The sequence below is a fragment of the Microtus ochrogaster genome, chromosome 18 (assembly GCF_000317375.1).
Source record: "Microtus ochrogaster isolate Prairie Vole_2 chromosome 18, MicOch1.0, whole genome shotgun sequence".
NCBI lineage: Eukaryota > Metazoa > Chordata > Mammalia > Rodentia > Cricetidae > Microtus > Microtus ochrogaster.
Window position 1 is genome coordinate 34406749 of NC_022020.1, and position 17689 is coordinate 34424437.

General features: G+C 38.7%; 1 protein-coding gene across 4 annotated transcripts in view; it reads left to right on the top strand.

Moving 5' to 3' along the window:
* Ap3s1 (adaptor related protein complex 3 subunit sigma 1) overlaps positions 1–17689 on the top strand; it is a 45218-nt gene that overhangs the window by 9047 nt on the left and 18482 nt on the right. For all 4 annotated transcript variants that reach the window (XR_001229114.2, XM_026783393.1, XM_005356078.3 and 1 more), the window contains exons 2-3: positions 2362–2453; positions 5841–5952. Coding sequence is in view for 3 of the 4 variants with exons in the window: in XM_026783393.1 (XP_026639194.1) it covers positions 2362–2453; positions 5841–5952 (204 nt within the window). In the remaining variant the exon portion in view is untranslated. The remainder of the gene's footprint in view (positions 1–2361; positions 2454–5840; positions 5953–17689) is intronic.

The following is a 17689-nucleotide window of genomic DNA, read 5'->3' on the forward strand; positions in this document are numbered from 1 at the left end:
CAAGCCTCAGTCTGACATCATTAACTGGAGGTGGTTGGAAGCTGTGGCAGCTAAGGATGCCCCAAACCCCCTTCCTAGGATGCTCTCTAGGAAGTAGAGATGTCACCCCACTTAAACTTTCAAATAGGAAATCCCTTTATCCTACCTTGCTTTTTATTGCTGTAATTTATTGATCTTAAAATACTGCATAACAGACTTCTCTTGAGTCAAAGAGAGATCCTAGAGCTCCCCTCCTCCACCTTAACAGCCCTGTGGGGCCAGGTGCTGAGGGGAGCCTCCTTGTATCCTGCCTATCTCTTTCTCCAGGGGCCCCAGGTTGGGTTCCATCCCATCTGCAAGTACCTCCAGAAGCATATCTATTTCATTTAATTGAAGTTGGAAGAGGGATCTTGCCCTACTTTCCCACCTTTCCCAGAGCAGGGGAGGGTGCGGGCACATTGAGCTCACTTCTCTAGTTTGAGTGTTGAGGTTGAAGCTGCTGCTGAACAGCCTTCAGTGTCACAGAGGAGTCATTACCTAGGACTGACCTCTCAGTTCAGAAGCTTGCAGTCTTTATATATACAGAGATGAGAAACTATTGTGTTATTATCTAGTCATTAAAAGTTTGATTGAAAACTAAAATAACTTGCATTTAATTGTTGATTTTTTTCTACCTAGTTGTAATGTGATTATAGAATATAATTTTTGTGAAACCAATCCTCTAGTATTTGTTATTCATCTTTTTGATTTTCTTATAGTTTAATTATGTTTTTCTTTGACATGAAGTCTCGCTGTGTAACCAGGTTATCATCTGACTGTCCATGTAGACCAGCGTTGTCTTGAAATTGAGCGCTCTTGCTTCAGCCTCCTACATCCTTGCATTGCAGACATGTGCCAGTATTGCTGGCAATAGTTTTGTTTCTGTTTCCTGTAATATATGGTATTAAGCAATGTTTAGTGTTGCTTAGTTGAATTTTATGCTAATGGAATGGTTATGTGTCCTTGTGCTACTTGCCCTTTCTATTTCAGCTGGAGACTGAAGTGTGTCTCTTCCAGGTTCCCGTGATGGAGCTCCAACTCCAGTGGAGTGGTTTCTGCAGATTGGAAAAGTATTGAGTTTACATGAGGGCATGAGAGTGGGTCTGTGGGCCCTCTTGTGGGGCTAGTGTCTTCCTACGGGGCTGGAGAGCGAGCTTCTGCCCTCTTTCTTTGCTTCATGAGGACAGAGAGAACTGCTGGTATCTTGATTTTGGACTTGTAGCCCCCAGACCTGTCAAAAATAAACAGTTCTACATAGGCTATCCAGTCTGCCTCTTGCTGTTGCGACAGATTGAATCAAGGCTCTTTTATTTTTCCCATTATGATTTGGAAATTTAAATGTTTAAGGATAAGACCATGTTACAGTTTGTCTGTTCTGTGAGTGGAGGATATTTGGATTATTTCAGCTTTTAAAAAAGTCATTTTATAAGTGCTTTCCTGTTGGACATATTAGGAGTTTTATATGTATGCCATTGCTGATAGTTGTTTCTGACCTCAAAGGTTGATTTCATAGGGTTAGAAGAGTATAAGGAGTAAAAGTGTTGACGAATGAAACTTGTGAAATGCTAGTGCCCTTTACCCTCACACTGGTGGGCTGAGAGTTTCTGTGCTTTGAATTTTTGTGCTATTTCATGCCTATTCTAGTGTGGCTCCTTGGAGTGTTGCCATTGTTACTTTAACTGAATGTCACTGGATTACTTTGAGGCTTAACATCTTTATATTGTTTATGAACCATCTTACTTCCTTTCTTGTGAAGTTTCTGCTCATGATTTTGCTTACATTTTGAATGACTTGGGAAAGTAGCTCTTTTTTACTGGGATAGGAATTGCTTGGTTGAGTTTAGAAAATATCTATGGAGCCAATTCTTGGTTTGGGATCTGGTCTACATAAAGATGAATAAGGTGGGCTCATAACCTCAATCTGTATTCTACCAAGGTTCAATTTACTTGTAAACTCAAGTTTCTCTATTGTCCCTGCACTAAATATTACTTACTATAGCTCCATGAGTTACCTAACGTTACTTCCCTGCTTACTTTAGCCATTTGAAAAGCAGAGTCTTTGACTAGCTGATATCTACTTTCCTTTTTCACCACTGTGTCTGAGTCTTCTGTTTCTCATTCAGTTTTGAAGGTAGAAATAAGTTACTTTCATTGTAGTGGTAAACTATAATGAGGCTCCCTACCCACACTTTTATCTAACAATGTTGGGTTTTGCCTTTGTAGTTTGAATCTAATTCCCAAGGACCTTTCCCTTTACAATTACTATCTTTTATTTTCAAAATATCTTGCAATGCTGTTAAACCTGCAAACTCGATCCTAATGCGTGTGAATTATGCTTTCTCAGAGTGAAGATACGCAACAGCAGATCATCAGGGAGACTTTCCATTTGGTGTCGAAGCGAGATGAGAATGTGTGTAATTTCCTAGAAGGAGGATTGTAAGTAGAGCTTTTCGTGGGTATTTCTGATTTCCAGTGTGTGGCGAAAGTATGTACTTGATGAAAATCCTTCATTGTAATTCATTAAATTCGGTGAATTAATTGCCATCACTGTTAGACATAACTCTAATCTGTAGACTTTTTAAGATACTCCGTCTTTATAAAAATTTCCCCTCCCAGCCTTAGTCCTTTCACCCAGTTTCTTGTGCATTTTATATTTACTGACATAAAAATATAGCCTTAAAATATTTATGAGATCACAGTGTTTACTTGCATGTTGCGTTTTTTGCTTGATACTTTGTAAACTTTTGCCTGTAAATTCATCCGGAGAAATAGAACTTACCTAGCAAAGGTGCTGACTGCCAGCCCTGATGACCTGAATGTGATCCCTAGGACCCACATAGGAGAGAACTTGTTCCCACAAGTTGTCATTTGTCGTATGGGCATCCACATACACAAATAAGTGTAATACATTTTTAAAAATTCTGGGAGATCATTCTTTCTAATGGGTGTAGTGTTCCTAGTTTGAATGCACATAAAATTTCAGATCATATGCTTTATTTTATTATAAACAAAGTCAAAGTCTACTTTTCAAATATCTATGAATCTAATATATCCCTAGTATAAATTCAACTAGTAGCTGTTTCTGTTTTTAAAATGAAAAAATTAGCTTGAAAACTAAATAAATAATGTAGATATTTATTTTTTCTTTTTCATTGTCTGCAGCACTGGGAATTAGACCCAAGGCTTTGTGCTTGCTAGGCAGGTGCTTTCCTCCTCATGTTCATCCCAAGCTCTAAGTAAATCCTTTAAAATGAATGGATTCTATTGACAGCAGTTTACCTCAAAATGTTTTCTTCCCCAGTTATGTAATTAGTACACTTAATATGTTCTTATTGAGAATTAAAACTAAGTATCAGCAAAGTCACATGAATGATAAGATGCATATTGTAAAAAAAAAATCAGGGCAACAGAACCCATTTTTGTCTGACCATATTTTTTTTAATCATGTGGAAAGTTTATTTGCATTTTAAAAAGTTATATCATGCTGTACTTAAACATGTAATGCATGTTTATGATGTGTAGATTTTGGTGTTAAGCTCCCCCAGACGCTAACTTAATGAGCAAGGCAGCCACTTGTTGTGCTTTTGTTTAACCTCTGTGGGAATCTGGTCGTCTTTGCCATAGTCATTGCTTCTCTCTTAGCTTCTCACCATCTCACAGGCGCCTCACCTCCCGCAGGGTGCAGGGTGTTTCACATGGTAGATATAGAGGGCCCTGTTTGGACGGAAATTAGGCTTTGAAATTGACATTCTTCCCTAACCATATAAAAAACGGGAGGCAGTTACTGTGCCAGAGATGAAGCTGTTCATCCATCCTCCTTCTAGTTTTGATCCTGGTTAGCCAGTTCCCTTGGTCAGATTGTTCAAATTCTTGGAACTTCGTTTTCTCCTCTAAAATGAAATATTAGGTCTAAGAAGATGTCAAAAATTAGAAACTTATATTTATAAAATTTTACATTCTGCATTTCACCTCTGTACTGTATACTTTTTAGTCCGCTTGACACAAACTAGAGTCATCAGAGAGGAGATATTGAGAAAATGCCTTCATAAGATTCAGCAGAAAGTAATTTTTTTTCATTAGTGATCAGTGTGGGAGACCCAGCCCACTGTGGGTGGTGCCATCTCTGGGCTGTGGTCCTGGACTCTATAACACATCAGCCTGAGCAGGCCTTTTGCCGCAAACAAGTAAGCAGCCAAGGCCCCCGTACCAGCTCCTGCCTCCAGGATCCTACCCTGTTTGAGTTCCTGTCCTGATTTCCTTCAGTGATGGACTTCTATGTGGAAATGTAAGCCAAGTTAACCCTTTCTTCCCTAGCTTGACTTTTGGTCATGGTGTTTCATCATAGCGATAGAAACCCTGACTAAGACAACTTATACAATAACTTGTATAGTATTAGATTGGTTTAAAGTGAAATTATGGTTTTCAAGGCCAATTATGTTCTTGCTTTGCACAGGTCCTTAGTTTCTCTGAGCATTAATCTAATTTGTAACACATTTTCAGAAGCATAGTCTTTTAAAGCAAAACAAAAGACAACTTACAGTAAAATAGCTGATGTGTTTATTTTCCCCTTTCAGGGAATAATTTGTAACTGTTGTCATAACCAATGTCAGAATGTTCAAAGTGTACATACAGACTTTTAAATTAAATCCTCTCTGGACAAGTAACCTAGCATACTAGGAATCTTCCCCTGGAACACCCCCCCCATATAATTTGTTTTTGCTCTTACAGGACAAGGAAGTAGTATGTACTTAGAAGTTGTTTCTACAGAACTTGCAAGTTTAGTGTTATATTTATGGACTGAGAAAAATGTCATACCATATTTGTGGATAATCTCTTAATTTTGATTGTGTATAACCTTGTTTTAAATCATATTAATGTGGAAGTGGTCTTGAGAAGGTGAATTTGGTATTATAAACTTGACTATTATATAGCTAAAGTGTATTTGGAAAAATAGAAGATGCCTCAGATAATTCCTAAATTATTCTTTTAAAAATGCTAAATTCTAGTCATATGAATAAAAGAATTTAATGAAAGAATTGAGCATTCATTAGCCCAGTGCTCTTACATTTAGATTTAAGAGCAGTGTTTTTGGAGAGCATCTTGATGCTAAGTCTGTCTAAAACTTAAGAAATACTCTTTTTTTTTTCCTAGCTGATAATCAGTCTTAAGCTGTGTATTTTACTGTGACCTATGAAGTTATATCTTGTAAGCATTTGCACATGCTCTGTGATCTGGTTTGCCTGTTCCTTCAGCCTCATTGTTTACTAACCTATTCTTGTCTACTGGCCTCATGTCTCCCTGAAAGTGCATATTGTCATGACAAAAAGCCCTTTTCAGCCATTGCTACCTGACTCCAAGGGGCTCCTCTCTTCATTGTTCCGTGGGTCACCCTATTGGTTAGATGTCAGACTAAATGTCTCTCTCTCTCTGTCTCTGTCTGTCTCTCTCTCTCTCTCTCTGTCCATTCTGAAGTGGGACGCTCATGGATGTGCTAGACCTGCCCTGGTTCTCTGTGTGGCACCTTCCCCTACCTGTTGACTTTCTCGTCTCTTTACCTGCTATCAGTGCCTGACACACCACATTTAACTCAGTGAATACTTTAATGAATAATTAACTAAAATTAAGTACTGGATTTTTTTTTGCTTGACATTTCTGAAGAAAATTGCTGTCTTAATCTACTTAGCTTCTGAAGTTTACTTGAACGCTATGCCATTGTTACATTCTGTTTTACAAAAGGTCTTAACAAATGCCATTTTGCTTGAACTAATGAAATGTTCTACATTTTGTTCTCCACCATTTTAATTACTTTGTTTTGTCATTTAGATTAATCGGAGGCTCTGACAACAAGCTGATTTATAGACATTATGCAACACTATATTTTGTCTTCTGTGTGGATTCCTCAGAAAGTGAACTTGGCATTTTAGACCTAATTCAAGTAAGTTAACAGTTACATCTTAACTACCTTTAATTAGTTATCTTGATTATATTTTTGTAAATTTAAGATTCAAACTCTATAAAATGATGGTTTGCTTGATAAGTGTTCCATAGTTATCAGGTGGGTACGCTGTCACATATTACCTGACATAAATCATTTTAGGGGAAATATTTATTTTGGCTCAGAGTTCTGAAGTTTCAGTCTGTCAGCTGCTCCATCCCATTGCATTATGTCATGGCAAAGCAGTAGCGTAGCGGAAGAGCATGGCAGAGGAGTGCTGTTGTCCTCGTGGCAGTTGGGAAGCAAAAGGGCCAGGGACAAGATGAACATTTCAAAGACACCTCCAGTGGCCCCTTTCCTCCAGCTAGGTTCCACCTCTTGGTAGACTGTTTAGTTATGAACTTGTAAGTAGATTATGTCATCTAGAAAAACAGTACCCTCATGATCCAGTTCAAACCATATTAAAGGATGGAGAAACTAATCTGTTTAGGACTAATTACAACTAATTTCGTCATGCCTTTTCTGTTGGTGTGAGTTACTACAAGGAGCCCAAGACTCTGAGTCTTTCTGCATATGTCCAAATCTGACCCTGAAGACTTAACTCTCCCAGGCATCTGAAAAGCTTTTGAAATATGTCCATAGAACTGAAGGTCATTCATAAGAAATCTGATGTTTTGAACCTCATCTGTTAATACTTCTTTGATGCTTTAAATTAAATCTTGCTTTTTTATTACTGCCTTCAACTTTCAACAGGTTGTATGTGTGTGTGTGCCTGTGTGTGTGCATGTGTGCTTTTTCATTTGATTGAGCCTAGAGATGTATTTGTTTCTTCCAGCATCTTTCCTTCTCTAGATTTCATCTCCTGTTATTAGACTAGCCTGAATTTAGTCGTTTTCATCTCTTTCTACCTCCCATGCCTTGGGGATTTTGTCAGCAACTGTCAAGGCTTTGAGATTGTCCTCCATTTGCAAGCTAAGTTGCTAAGTTGACCTACAGTATAAAGAATGGCAGCAAAGGATGAGACGTAGACTTCTTGCATTACTAACAGCAGAAGCATTATCCGGAAAACACCCCGATCCACACTAACAATTGCCTGCACTTGTTCTCGTCTCAGAGGGTGCTGTGAAGGAACCAGGTGATACCTGCACCCCAGTAACTCATCACATGGGTGGGGGACCCCAGACTTGGGAGCTGACTTTCTTTATAATGGGTAAATCATGTCTACTCTGGGGAGAACGAGGTTCTCTTTAAGGGAAAAAGTAAACGTATCCTTTGCTGTAAAGGAAGACACTATTTTTCCAAGACTGTTTGTCAGTGTGACAGATTTGAAAAGATAGTCCAAGACTGTTTGTCAGTGTGACAGATTTGAAAAGATAGTCCTAGACACAGATAGCAACCACCTCTGTTCACAGGATTGTACAAACCTAAAATCTGTAGACTTTTCAGATTGCTTCTTACTCACTAGTATTCAGTACAGGACTGCATGTGTGAAAGTTGTTGGGGACTTTGGGGTTTTCACGTACAACATTCCATGGCCTTCTATCTCCAGACCTGGAGCTACACTTCTGCAGAGTGCCTTCTGCCCAGCCTTCTGGTCATGTGTAGGACTTTGGGGTTTTCACGCACAACATTCCATGGCCTTCTATCTGCAGACCTGGAGCTACACTTCTGCAGAGTGCCTTCTGCCCAGCCTTCTGGTCATGTGTAGTTCTGCCTCGTTTTTAGACACCTGCAAACCAGTCTGTCCTCTCAGTCTCGCTTTCTTCTCTCAGCTGCCTTCGTATCGTTCCATGTTTCTGTTCCCTCTGGTTTTAACATCTGGCGTGTTCTTCACTTTCCCTAATCCTGCCTGGGTCTTGCTTGTCTTTATTCAGTTTAGATTCCATGGAGAGTCACAGTACACATAGCCTTCTGTGTGCTTCATTCCCAGCCTGTGCTAATACACTTGGGAGAATTTTTTTTTAAGATTTATTTATTATGTGCACAACATTCTGCCTTGATGTATGCCCGCACACCAGAGGAGGGCACCAGATCTCAGTACAGATGGTTGTGAGCCACCATGTGGTTACTGGGAATTGAACTCAGGACCTCTGGAAGAGCAGCCAGTGCTCTTAACCTCTGAGCCATCTCTCCAGCCCCCCACTTGGAAGATGTTGAAGAAAAGCACAATGCTATTTACTGCTCACTTTAGACTACTGATCTCGGGAAGTCCTTAGTACTGTCCACTAGTCATAGTTCATCTGTGGCCCACTTTTTCACCCTGACATCACTTCCTCTAAACTAGCAAGACCTCACTTCCTAGAGCACTAACAAGACTGAAGCAGTCAGAAGAGAGCGTTGGCCAGCTCTTGCTGTCCACCTGCCTGTCTGTTGTGTGTTCTGTAGAGGCTGCACTCACGGTGCTCCTAGCTGAGGACCCAGGCTGTTGTAGTCTTCACTTCCTCTTCTCCAGCACCCGCACACCTCTTCTAAATCATTCCCGCAGCCAGCACCGTGCTCTCCCACCTCCACTCCCCTTCTGTCACTGACATTATTTCTTTCTCTCCTTTGACAACAAAATACGTACTTATAAAAATATATCTGGAACCCTTTTTGCTCTCTTGCACCATTGTTGCTGAATTGCAAGGTTCTTAGCAGTCTTCCTCTGCCTGATTTCGTTTGCTCACTCGTGATGAGTACTTTCTCTACTTGATTTTGAGGGTAGTGTTCTTCCCTGGTTTTTGTCCTGCATCTTTAGTTACTTCATCGTGGCCTCGTCACCTCACCTAACTCTAGTTGTTGATAATGTCTTGGGGTTCTGTCTTGAGTATCTTCTCTTTTTGTTGCTTTATTCCTTTGCTAAGTTATTTTATCCAAATATTATCTATGTGTTGGTGGTACCAAATTTAACCTTTAGCCCAGAGCTTTGAGTAAATAACTTTGAAGCCCAGTTTCTTTCTGCACTTCTCCTTTTGGGTATTATATAAAGATCTCAAACTTCCTGTGTCCCACTCTGAGGTAGATCTGACATCTGTATTTCCTATGGATTTTGTCTTATTGTTAGCAACAGCTTTACTCTTCCAGTGCGGTAGTCGGAACCTGAGGTCCTTAGGTCCTTAGGTCTCACTCTTTGCACCCTGCCTCCATCTTAGGCGAATCCTTGCCTGACCACTTACTACCTTTTTGGCTGTTACCACTTGGTCCAAGCCTCCACAAGAATCAATCTGTATTCTGGCAGTTTCCTGGCTGTTCTCCCTGCTTCTGCTGATTTGGGTCCTCACTTGGTGCACCAGTCAGAAGCCATTGCAGTATGCCACGTCTCATACCTTTTATCCTAGACTCTCCATAGTAACTTCCTGGAGAAATGTGCCACATTTGCACATCTGTCATTGGCTCCCCAGGGGCCTGTGAGTTCTACCCCGCCCCCCATTGCTTATCTTCCTTATGTCTCCGGCTCACATGCTTAGCCTCTTCCTGATCTAACAAGCAGACTTCTACTTCAGACTTTGTTCTTGCTGGCTCCTATGCCTGGAATGTTCTTTCATTTGGTACCCACTTGGCTGGCTCTATATCATTCTTCCAGATTTTGACCCAAATACTACCTTTTCAGTATGGAAATCTCTGGCTATGCTTTCTAAAATTCCCCTCTACATTTCTAACATACATCTGTACTTTTCTTTTCCTTAGCACACGTTACCATTTTATATGCCATATGGTTGACATACTTTGTTAATCATTTACTGCAAATAGAATAAAAGCTCTATGGAAGCCTAGAGGTTATGTTATTTATTGACTTATCTACCTTAACTGTATATTGCATTGTATTATTATCGTTGATTTATCTCATACAAGGAATAGTAGGTCTTCAAGAAATAATTGTTTGATGAATGGATTTAATGTCCATGTACAGTATACAATATAAAATAATTGACAATGAAGCCTAAAGTTTATTAGAATAGTTATACTGAAAATTACCAAAATAAAATATAGCTATGACTACATATTATTGACATTTTCTTATCTGAGTTTTGCTTGCTGTGTTAATTTATGAGAATCATTAACACACACACACACACACACACACACACACACACACACACACGTATTTTCAGTTCATATGCAATCCCATCTCTAAAAACTAAAGAAAGAAGAAGAAGAAAAGCAAACTATCTTTAAAAATGTAGTTGTGGGCCAGAGAGCGGGTAAAAGCACTTTCCATGCAGGCCTGCTGGACAGAACCCACACAGTAGAGCGGGTAAAAGCACTTTCCATGCAGGCCTGCTGGACAGAACCCACACAGTAGCAAGATCCATCTCCATCAAATTGTCCTCTAACCCCACATACCCGTGTGGGCACGCAGGCTGACACACACTAGTAAATAATTCTTAAAAATGTAAACGTAATTGTTACAAGTAATTGTCTTGGGTAAAGATTATCAAGAGGAAATACACAGAATTGTTTGTTTCCTATCTGAATAGTACACATAAAAGTGGCATCAGTAAATTGAAAGCTGGCGAAAGCTACATGTAAAAAGATTTCTTTGTCAATCGAGTTATGGTTTTTAAGTCTATAGGAAGGAAATATTCTTGATTTTAAATGAGAAATTACTAAGCAGAAAACTTAAGTAATAAATTCTAAATGACCACGCTTAGAAATATAAGTGGTAAGACTAAAGCTTTTGGTGTAATTGTTAATAAGTAAAAACAATAAATGATAGTGGAGGTATTGGTATATCACTTTGCTCTTAAACCTGGAATTCTGTTCTGTTCTGTTTGTTTGTTTGTTTGTTTGGTTTTTTTGTTTGTCTGTTTGTTTTTTTAAAGACAGGATCTCATTATGTAGTCCTGGCTGGCCTCATGCTTAGTAGGTAGGTCAGGCTGGTTTTGAACTCACAGAGAGCCATCTGCCTTTGCCTCATGAGTGCTGAGATTAAAGGTGTGTACTACCATACTTGACAAGTGTGTAATTCTTTTTTGTTTGTCCTGAGATGTATTTTATTTTTATGTATATGTCTATGCATGTATGTATGAGTACCCAAGGAAGCCAAGAAAGTGTTGGAGCACCTGGAACTGGAGTCCCAGGCAGTTGTGATCTGCCTAATGTGGATTCTGAGAGAGCCTTAAGTGTTCTTAACTGCTGATCTATCGCTCTGGCTCCCAAGTCTATAATTTCTTACACTGGTCTTTGAGTATCTTAGCAGGTATCAGTTACACGAAAGCACAAAGTAATTGTGGTAAACATTTGCTATATGTCTGTTTATTCTTTTTTTCCTCATTCCTTTCTTCCTAAATTGGTGGTGTTGTTGAAAAATGATAATTTTAAGATAAACATACAATAAATGAGGTGCAATCCTAATTAGTCTTAGTAATAAAAACCCAGAGTCAGATATTGGGGTAAAAGCTGAAAGATCAGAGAAGTAAAGGAGCGGCCACAGTCACCTCTCACTTCTGACTCCTCAGACTGAAAAGGCCGAGCTCCTGTCTACACCCTGCCTTATCACTTCCTCTCTCTGCTTCATCATATCACTTTCTGTCTCCTGTCTGTACAGACCTCCAGACTTCTATGGTTAACTTGTGGCTAGCTCCACCCTCTGATTTTCGGGCAAGCTTTATTTGTCAGAACACAAACAAAATATCACAACATTTCCCCCTTTTTTGTCTAAAATAAAAAGACGTTATAACTAACATAGAAAAACTATGTGTAATAAGTATAATAATACAAACATACACAGATTAGAGCCTGAGACTCTTAATCTCCGGGTCATGGGTTCAAGTCCTATGTTGGGCACCATTTGTAACCCGACATTTCTCTCCTGCCTGCCAGTTCCTGAATAACCACTCAGAGGCTTAATATTAATTATAAATCATTGGCCGATGGCTCAGGCTTATTAGTAGTTAGCTCTTACATTTAAATTAACCCATTTCTATTAATCTAAGTATTGCCACATGTCCATAGTGTTACTAGTCTGGCATGTTGTACCTTGGGTATCTGAATAGCATCTCCCAGACTCTCCCTTTCTCTTGTATCTCTGCTTGGATTTCCTGCCTAGCTCTATCCTGCCTTGCCATAGGCCAACACAGCTTTATTTATCAATCAGTAAGAGCAACACATATTTACAGTGTACAGAAAGACATCCCACAGCAGATAAGGTTGAATATAATTTAAAAATAATATTTAAAGCTTTAAGCAGAGACTTTAAAGAAAGTTTGAGCCTGCAATAACTGACTTAAAATTTTTGGTTATTTGTCCTTTTATCTCTGAGAACCACTAAAGAATCACTGTTTTTTTTCCCTGTATACTTTCCTAGAAAAGAGAAAGGAGACAATTTTTTGTTTTATATGGCTTGGTAACAGAGACGGAATGATCTGGACTATATATTGCATTGCCTTCTGAGTTCATTATGACACTTACTAATTTATTTGATATACAGTTATAGCTTTATTTTAAAACTTTGTGTCTCTGAAGAAAGTAATTTTCTGTTTCTTTATTGGCTGTCCATGACTGAAGAGAATGGTAGAGATGTGCTACATTAAAGTTCTGATTTTAATGGATGGCTATAGTAGCCATTCATTAGAGTCTCTAGAGTTAGAAAAGAGAGAAAGAACGCCTTTAAAACTCAGTCTGCTTTACGGAGAAAGATTAAAATGATTTGAATCTACTTAGAAGTAAAGTACTCCGTGCTCTATGCCTTAGGCTTTGATTTTCGATGTTGTGACACATCTACAGGACAGCTGTTACATCTCGGAAGGGAGTTAGAGGAGGAACTGCCAAAGAACACGAATCGTGCATCAGAACTGAAGTAATTCTGTCATGTGCTTTTGGAAAAGGAAAATGTCTATTGTGTTTTACTAATGTTTTTGACTTTATTTCTCAAACAATAGTAACTTTAGTGGTGGTAGTAGTTGAAGTGTGTGTGTGTGTGTGTGTGTGTGTGTGTGTGTGTGTGTGTGATTAAACGCAGAGCCTTACATGTTCCACTCTGATAATTTGTTTTGATATTATATAAAATGCAGAAAAGAGTATTTCAGGAGAGTTCTATCATTTTGCTTACTATAAAAGCAGACTTAGAGGGGCTGGTGAGATGGCTTAGCAGTTAAAAGGTACTCTTGCAGAGTTTTCCGTTCAGTTCCTAGCACCTACCTTCACTGTCACACACCTGCCTGTAGCTGTAAATGGAACATTCTTAACCCAGCCAGCTGTTTCCAAATACCTGGTGGCTGCTTCCCAAATTACCACACAGTGGAGGCTTACCATAAATTATAAATGCTCAACCAATAGCTCAGGCTTATTACTAACCAGCTCACACTTTTTAAGTTAACCCATATTCCTTATTTACACTGTCATGTGGTGGTGCTACCTTTATTAGCATGGCACATTCATCTCTTGCTCCCTCTGAATATGGATTGTGACTCCTAACTCCAGCTCTTCTCCTTCCCATCGTCTTTAGTCTGTAGTCTGGTCACCCTGCCTACCTGGCTACTGACCAGTCAGCATTTTATTAAACCTATCCAAGTGACAAATGTTTACAGTGTACAAGAGAATTATCCCACAGCAGGTAATTGTACCTCAAAGGGGTCCAACACCCTCTTTTTGCTTCCTGAGGCACCCACACAGGAGATACACACTCATACAGATACCCATGAATGTACAAAAATAAAAATAAAATTCTATAAAAAACCTAGAGCTATTTTTATAAGACTTTTAGCATATTACGCATCAACTTACTGTGTTACCAAAAAAGAAAAGGTTTGTAATTTACCTAACGGGTAGTAAGTCTGTCATTACCTTGAACATGTTCGTGTCTTTGCTCTTGGTTACCAGTTGTTTTATTGCTTAAGAGGGAGTGCTAACTGTGTGAGCCAGTGGCCATGAAAACACGGTTGAGTGGACAAAGATGATTGAGGAGCTCATCGTTTTGCTTCCGTTTCATCAAACAGCTCTTCAGAGCCTATTTGGAGCTGATTTTCCTGACAGTTCTCACCCTCTGGCTGTGAGACTACAACTCTGATGTAAACAATTAGAAGTGGAAAATGAAAAACTTGTTCTTGCATGTTCCATAGAGAATAAAGAAAATGTCAACCTATCTCTAAGTATATCCTTGTAATTTTCTTGCTTCAAGCATTAAAAAAAAGTACTATTCAAATAATCATTGAAAAACACATATTTTTTTGCAAAGATTTGGTGTTCTCACAGTGTGCTTGTGTTCCCTGGTTTGACTTTCCGTGTTGTGTTAAGTCTGGAAGAAGCATTTAAGCACACTCTGTGGGACTTATGCTATTGTGTCACTCACTGGAATGAGAACTTCTGTTCTTTAATTGCTCATAAGTTACTAGAAAGAATAGCCTTTTTTATTCCTTTTTACAAAATCTTTGTTTTTGAGACAGTTTCTATATAGTCCTGGTTGTCCTGGAACACACTGTGTAGACTGGACTTGCCTCAAACTCACAGAGTTCCTCCTTCCTCTGCCTCCTGAGTGATGGGATTAAAGGCGTACCCCCCCCACACACACACCAGGCCTCTTTTCTGTTCCTGATATGCACTGTTTTAATGTGATGACTGAGCATATGTCATAGCCGGCCTTAAGAGTCTTTTCTGTTGCTGCATGTGTACATTGGAAATGTTAAAATATTTACACAGTAAGAACAGAAGTTCATTAAATATTAATGTTGGGTCATTTGAGTTATTTATAAGCCGTCACACTATCCTCAGTTTGTATATTGCCACACAGATAATGGAAGCTTGATAATGGATAATTCCAAATTTCTGCTGTGGTTTTCTGTACTACATTTAGTAGTTACCACAGCATTGACCTGGTTCATTTGTAGTGGAAACACTGAGTATAGTTAGGAAGAACTGTGGCGTTGGGATATATTTTCAATTTAAAGTTCCATGTGTAATATTGCCACAGTTACAGCGCTGCTAGCCAAGCTATTATGAGATTATTTCATTTATGGATGCTATGCTAAATTAATATAATATTCATGGAGTTACTTAATCTCTACAGACCTGGGGATTTTTTTTGTCTATAAAATGTACTTCTTTTGAAGATGCTGCTTATAGAGTTGATAGGCTTGTTAAAAAGGTCAATGAATTCAAGCAGTATAGGATCTCATATTAAAAGTGTTCAGACTTTGCTATGTACTAGGTGTACAACTTTTGACCCTAATTTTCTTCTAGTGGGGAAATAATACCAAATAGGTGTGAACGTTGAAAAGACATCCTGTATAACACTTATCATCAAATCATATATTTATAAGAAAGGAACATAAAGGCTGACTTAGTACACAACTTGAATTGGTAATTTTTTTATTGTCTTATTTTTAGAAGTATCTATACATCTTTTCTCCTATATGCTATATAATGTCTTGGGATGAGTTTTACAGGGTGACACATATCCTAAGAAGGGCTCAGCGGAAGAGATGGTTTAGTGGTTAAAAATATGTACTATTCTTACAGAGGACCCAAGTTCAGTTCTCAGTGCACACATCAGAGTGGCCCAAACTGCCTGTGACTTCAGCTCCAAAGAACTGGACACTGTCTTCTGGCCTCTTCAGGCACTGTTCTTACACGCTCATGATGGTGGAGCCTGCTCACTTGTTCCTGGCCACTTAGACCCGAAATAATCACACGGAAACTATATTAACTGCAACATTCTTGGCCAATCACTTAAGCTAGCTCCTGTATCTTAAATTAATTCATTTTCATTATTTTGTTTTTTTTTACCACGAGGCTCATGGTTTACCCATAAGGTTTCTGGGCTTCTGTCTTCTTCAGCGGCTACATGATGTCTTCCTGACTTGCCTACTTTCTCATCTATTTCTGCTTGAAATTCCCACCTTACACTATTCTGCAATGCCACAGGACCAAAGCAGCTCTTTCATTAACAAAAAACATTCACAGCATGCAGAGGGGGGATCCCACATCATGCATACTCACATGTGTGTACACACACACACAACTAAAAATAAATATTTTTTTTTTAAAAAAAAGTAAGCTTAATTGGGGCAACTGATAAGCAAAGAATACTGAGCTGAAAACGATCTCCCCTTGTCCTATAGAAAATTATGCTGAGGTGGGTGTTCCTGCTCTGTGGAATTGCCTATTGCCTGTTGCCATGTGCTAATGGAGATGTCTCCACCTCTGTCATTTTCCTCTTCTATAGTGAGGGTGGCTTGAAAGCATTCTTGTTAGTAGATGATAGATACTCTGTTTAAAGCTGGGGCTATCTAAGTTCAGAATCCACTTGTTTTTAAAAGATTGGGATACCAACCTAGTTAGTATCAAAGGACTGTGGATAGTTGCTTTCCTCCGTTGAGATGAAATCAACCTCTGGTCACATGGGAAGTTAAGTTCCCATCCATTTCCTTATGATGAAAGGAATGCTGGCCTATGGGCTTCCATTATGAGCAGTCTAGAGGGAATGTTTCAGGAATCATTTCAGGATAATTTTGCCTCCTATATTGTTAATCAAAATGTTTTAAGCTTTCTGTTTTTAGTGAAAAAATATGTATGTATGTATGCATGCATGTATGTGTTTGTATATAAACCAGAAAATGTTTTTATAAACACTTTAAATTAGAATTGCTCATATTCCTTAAATCTCTTCTGTATCTTGTTTCCATGGTTGAAGTGGCTATTTTTCAGTAATTAGAAATGTTATGATCATTTAGACTTTATATTTCGCCTGTTCAGATTTGGTGATGTCTACTTTCCTAGTTTACATACTGTGTTGCTGCCTCAGTTCCTTGGAATATCAACATCAGGTTGATATTTAGGGTCACAGCAGTATGACTCAGGGCTTAGCTAATGTAACAATTGGCTAACTTTGGGGAAATTATTTAGCTTCAATTTTTATTTTACAGATTTCTTTCCTGTAACTGTATTTTATTCTAGAATCTAAGCAGCCTGCATGTAGTGTAGACTATAACACGTCCAGCATTAGTGCTCCCAGTAACTGAAGCAGTTAGGCCATACACTTGGGGCTGGAAACCACAAAAGTTTATTCTCTTGTATTCAATGAAAATTTCAGAGAAACATGAGCTATTGTTACTTTTTGTTGTTGATTTGGACATAAGATAAATGTATTGCTTCCTGGTATAGAATGGTTGGTTTTTAAGGTAAAGAATTGAACATAGAGGAAAGTGCCCTTTGTGTAATTAAAAAAAAAACTTCTAAAAATTAAGGTATTCTTACACTTATTGATTGACAGTACACATAGTAGCAGATGTGTGCGTGCTGTGGCGTGTGTGGAGGTCAGAGGACCACTTCCCGGGGCTCTCTCTCCCTGCTGTGTCCTTCCCAGGGTTGAGCTCAGGGCATCGTTTATGATAAGCATCCGTACCCCTGAGCCATCTTGCTGACCTTTTAAAGATTTTTTTTTTAAAGTTGGAATTATTTTATACTTGCAAAAAAAAAAGATCTACACAGTACAAAAAATTCTTATATACCACATATATATTTATTCCGACCTCCCTAAATTTAACATCTTCCATAAACATAGTATAATTATTAAAATTAGGGACCCAGGGGGCTTAGCTTGTTCCTGAAATCCTGATTCTGTGGAGACCAAGTAGAATATCTGAGTTCTAGGACAAGAACTTGGCTATACAGCAGAAAATGTCTCAAAAAGTAAAAAGAAACTGCCACAAAATAAGGAAATGGATATAAATACATTACTTTGTGAAATCTGTATACCTTGTTTAAAATTTGCCAGTTGTATTTTTAATGCAGTGTTTCCTCCAGGATGGACACACGCTGT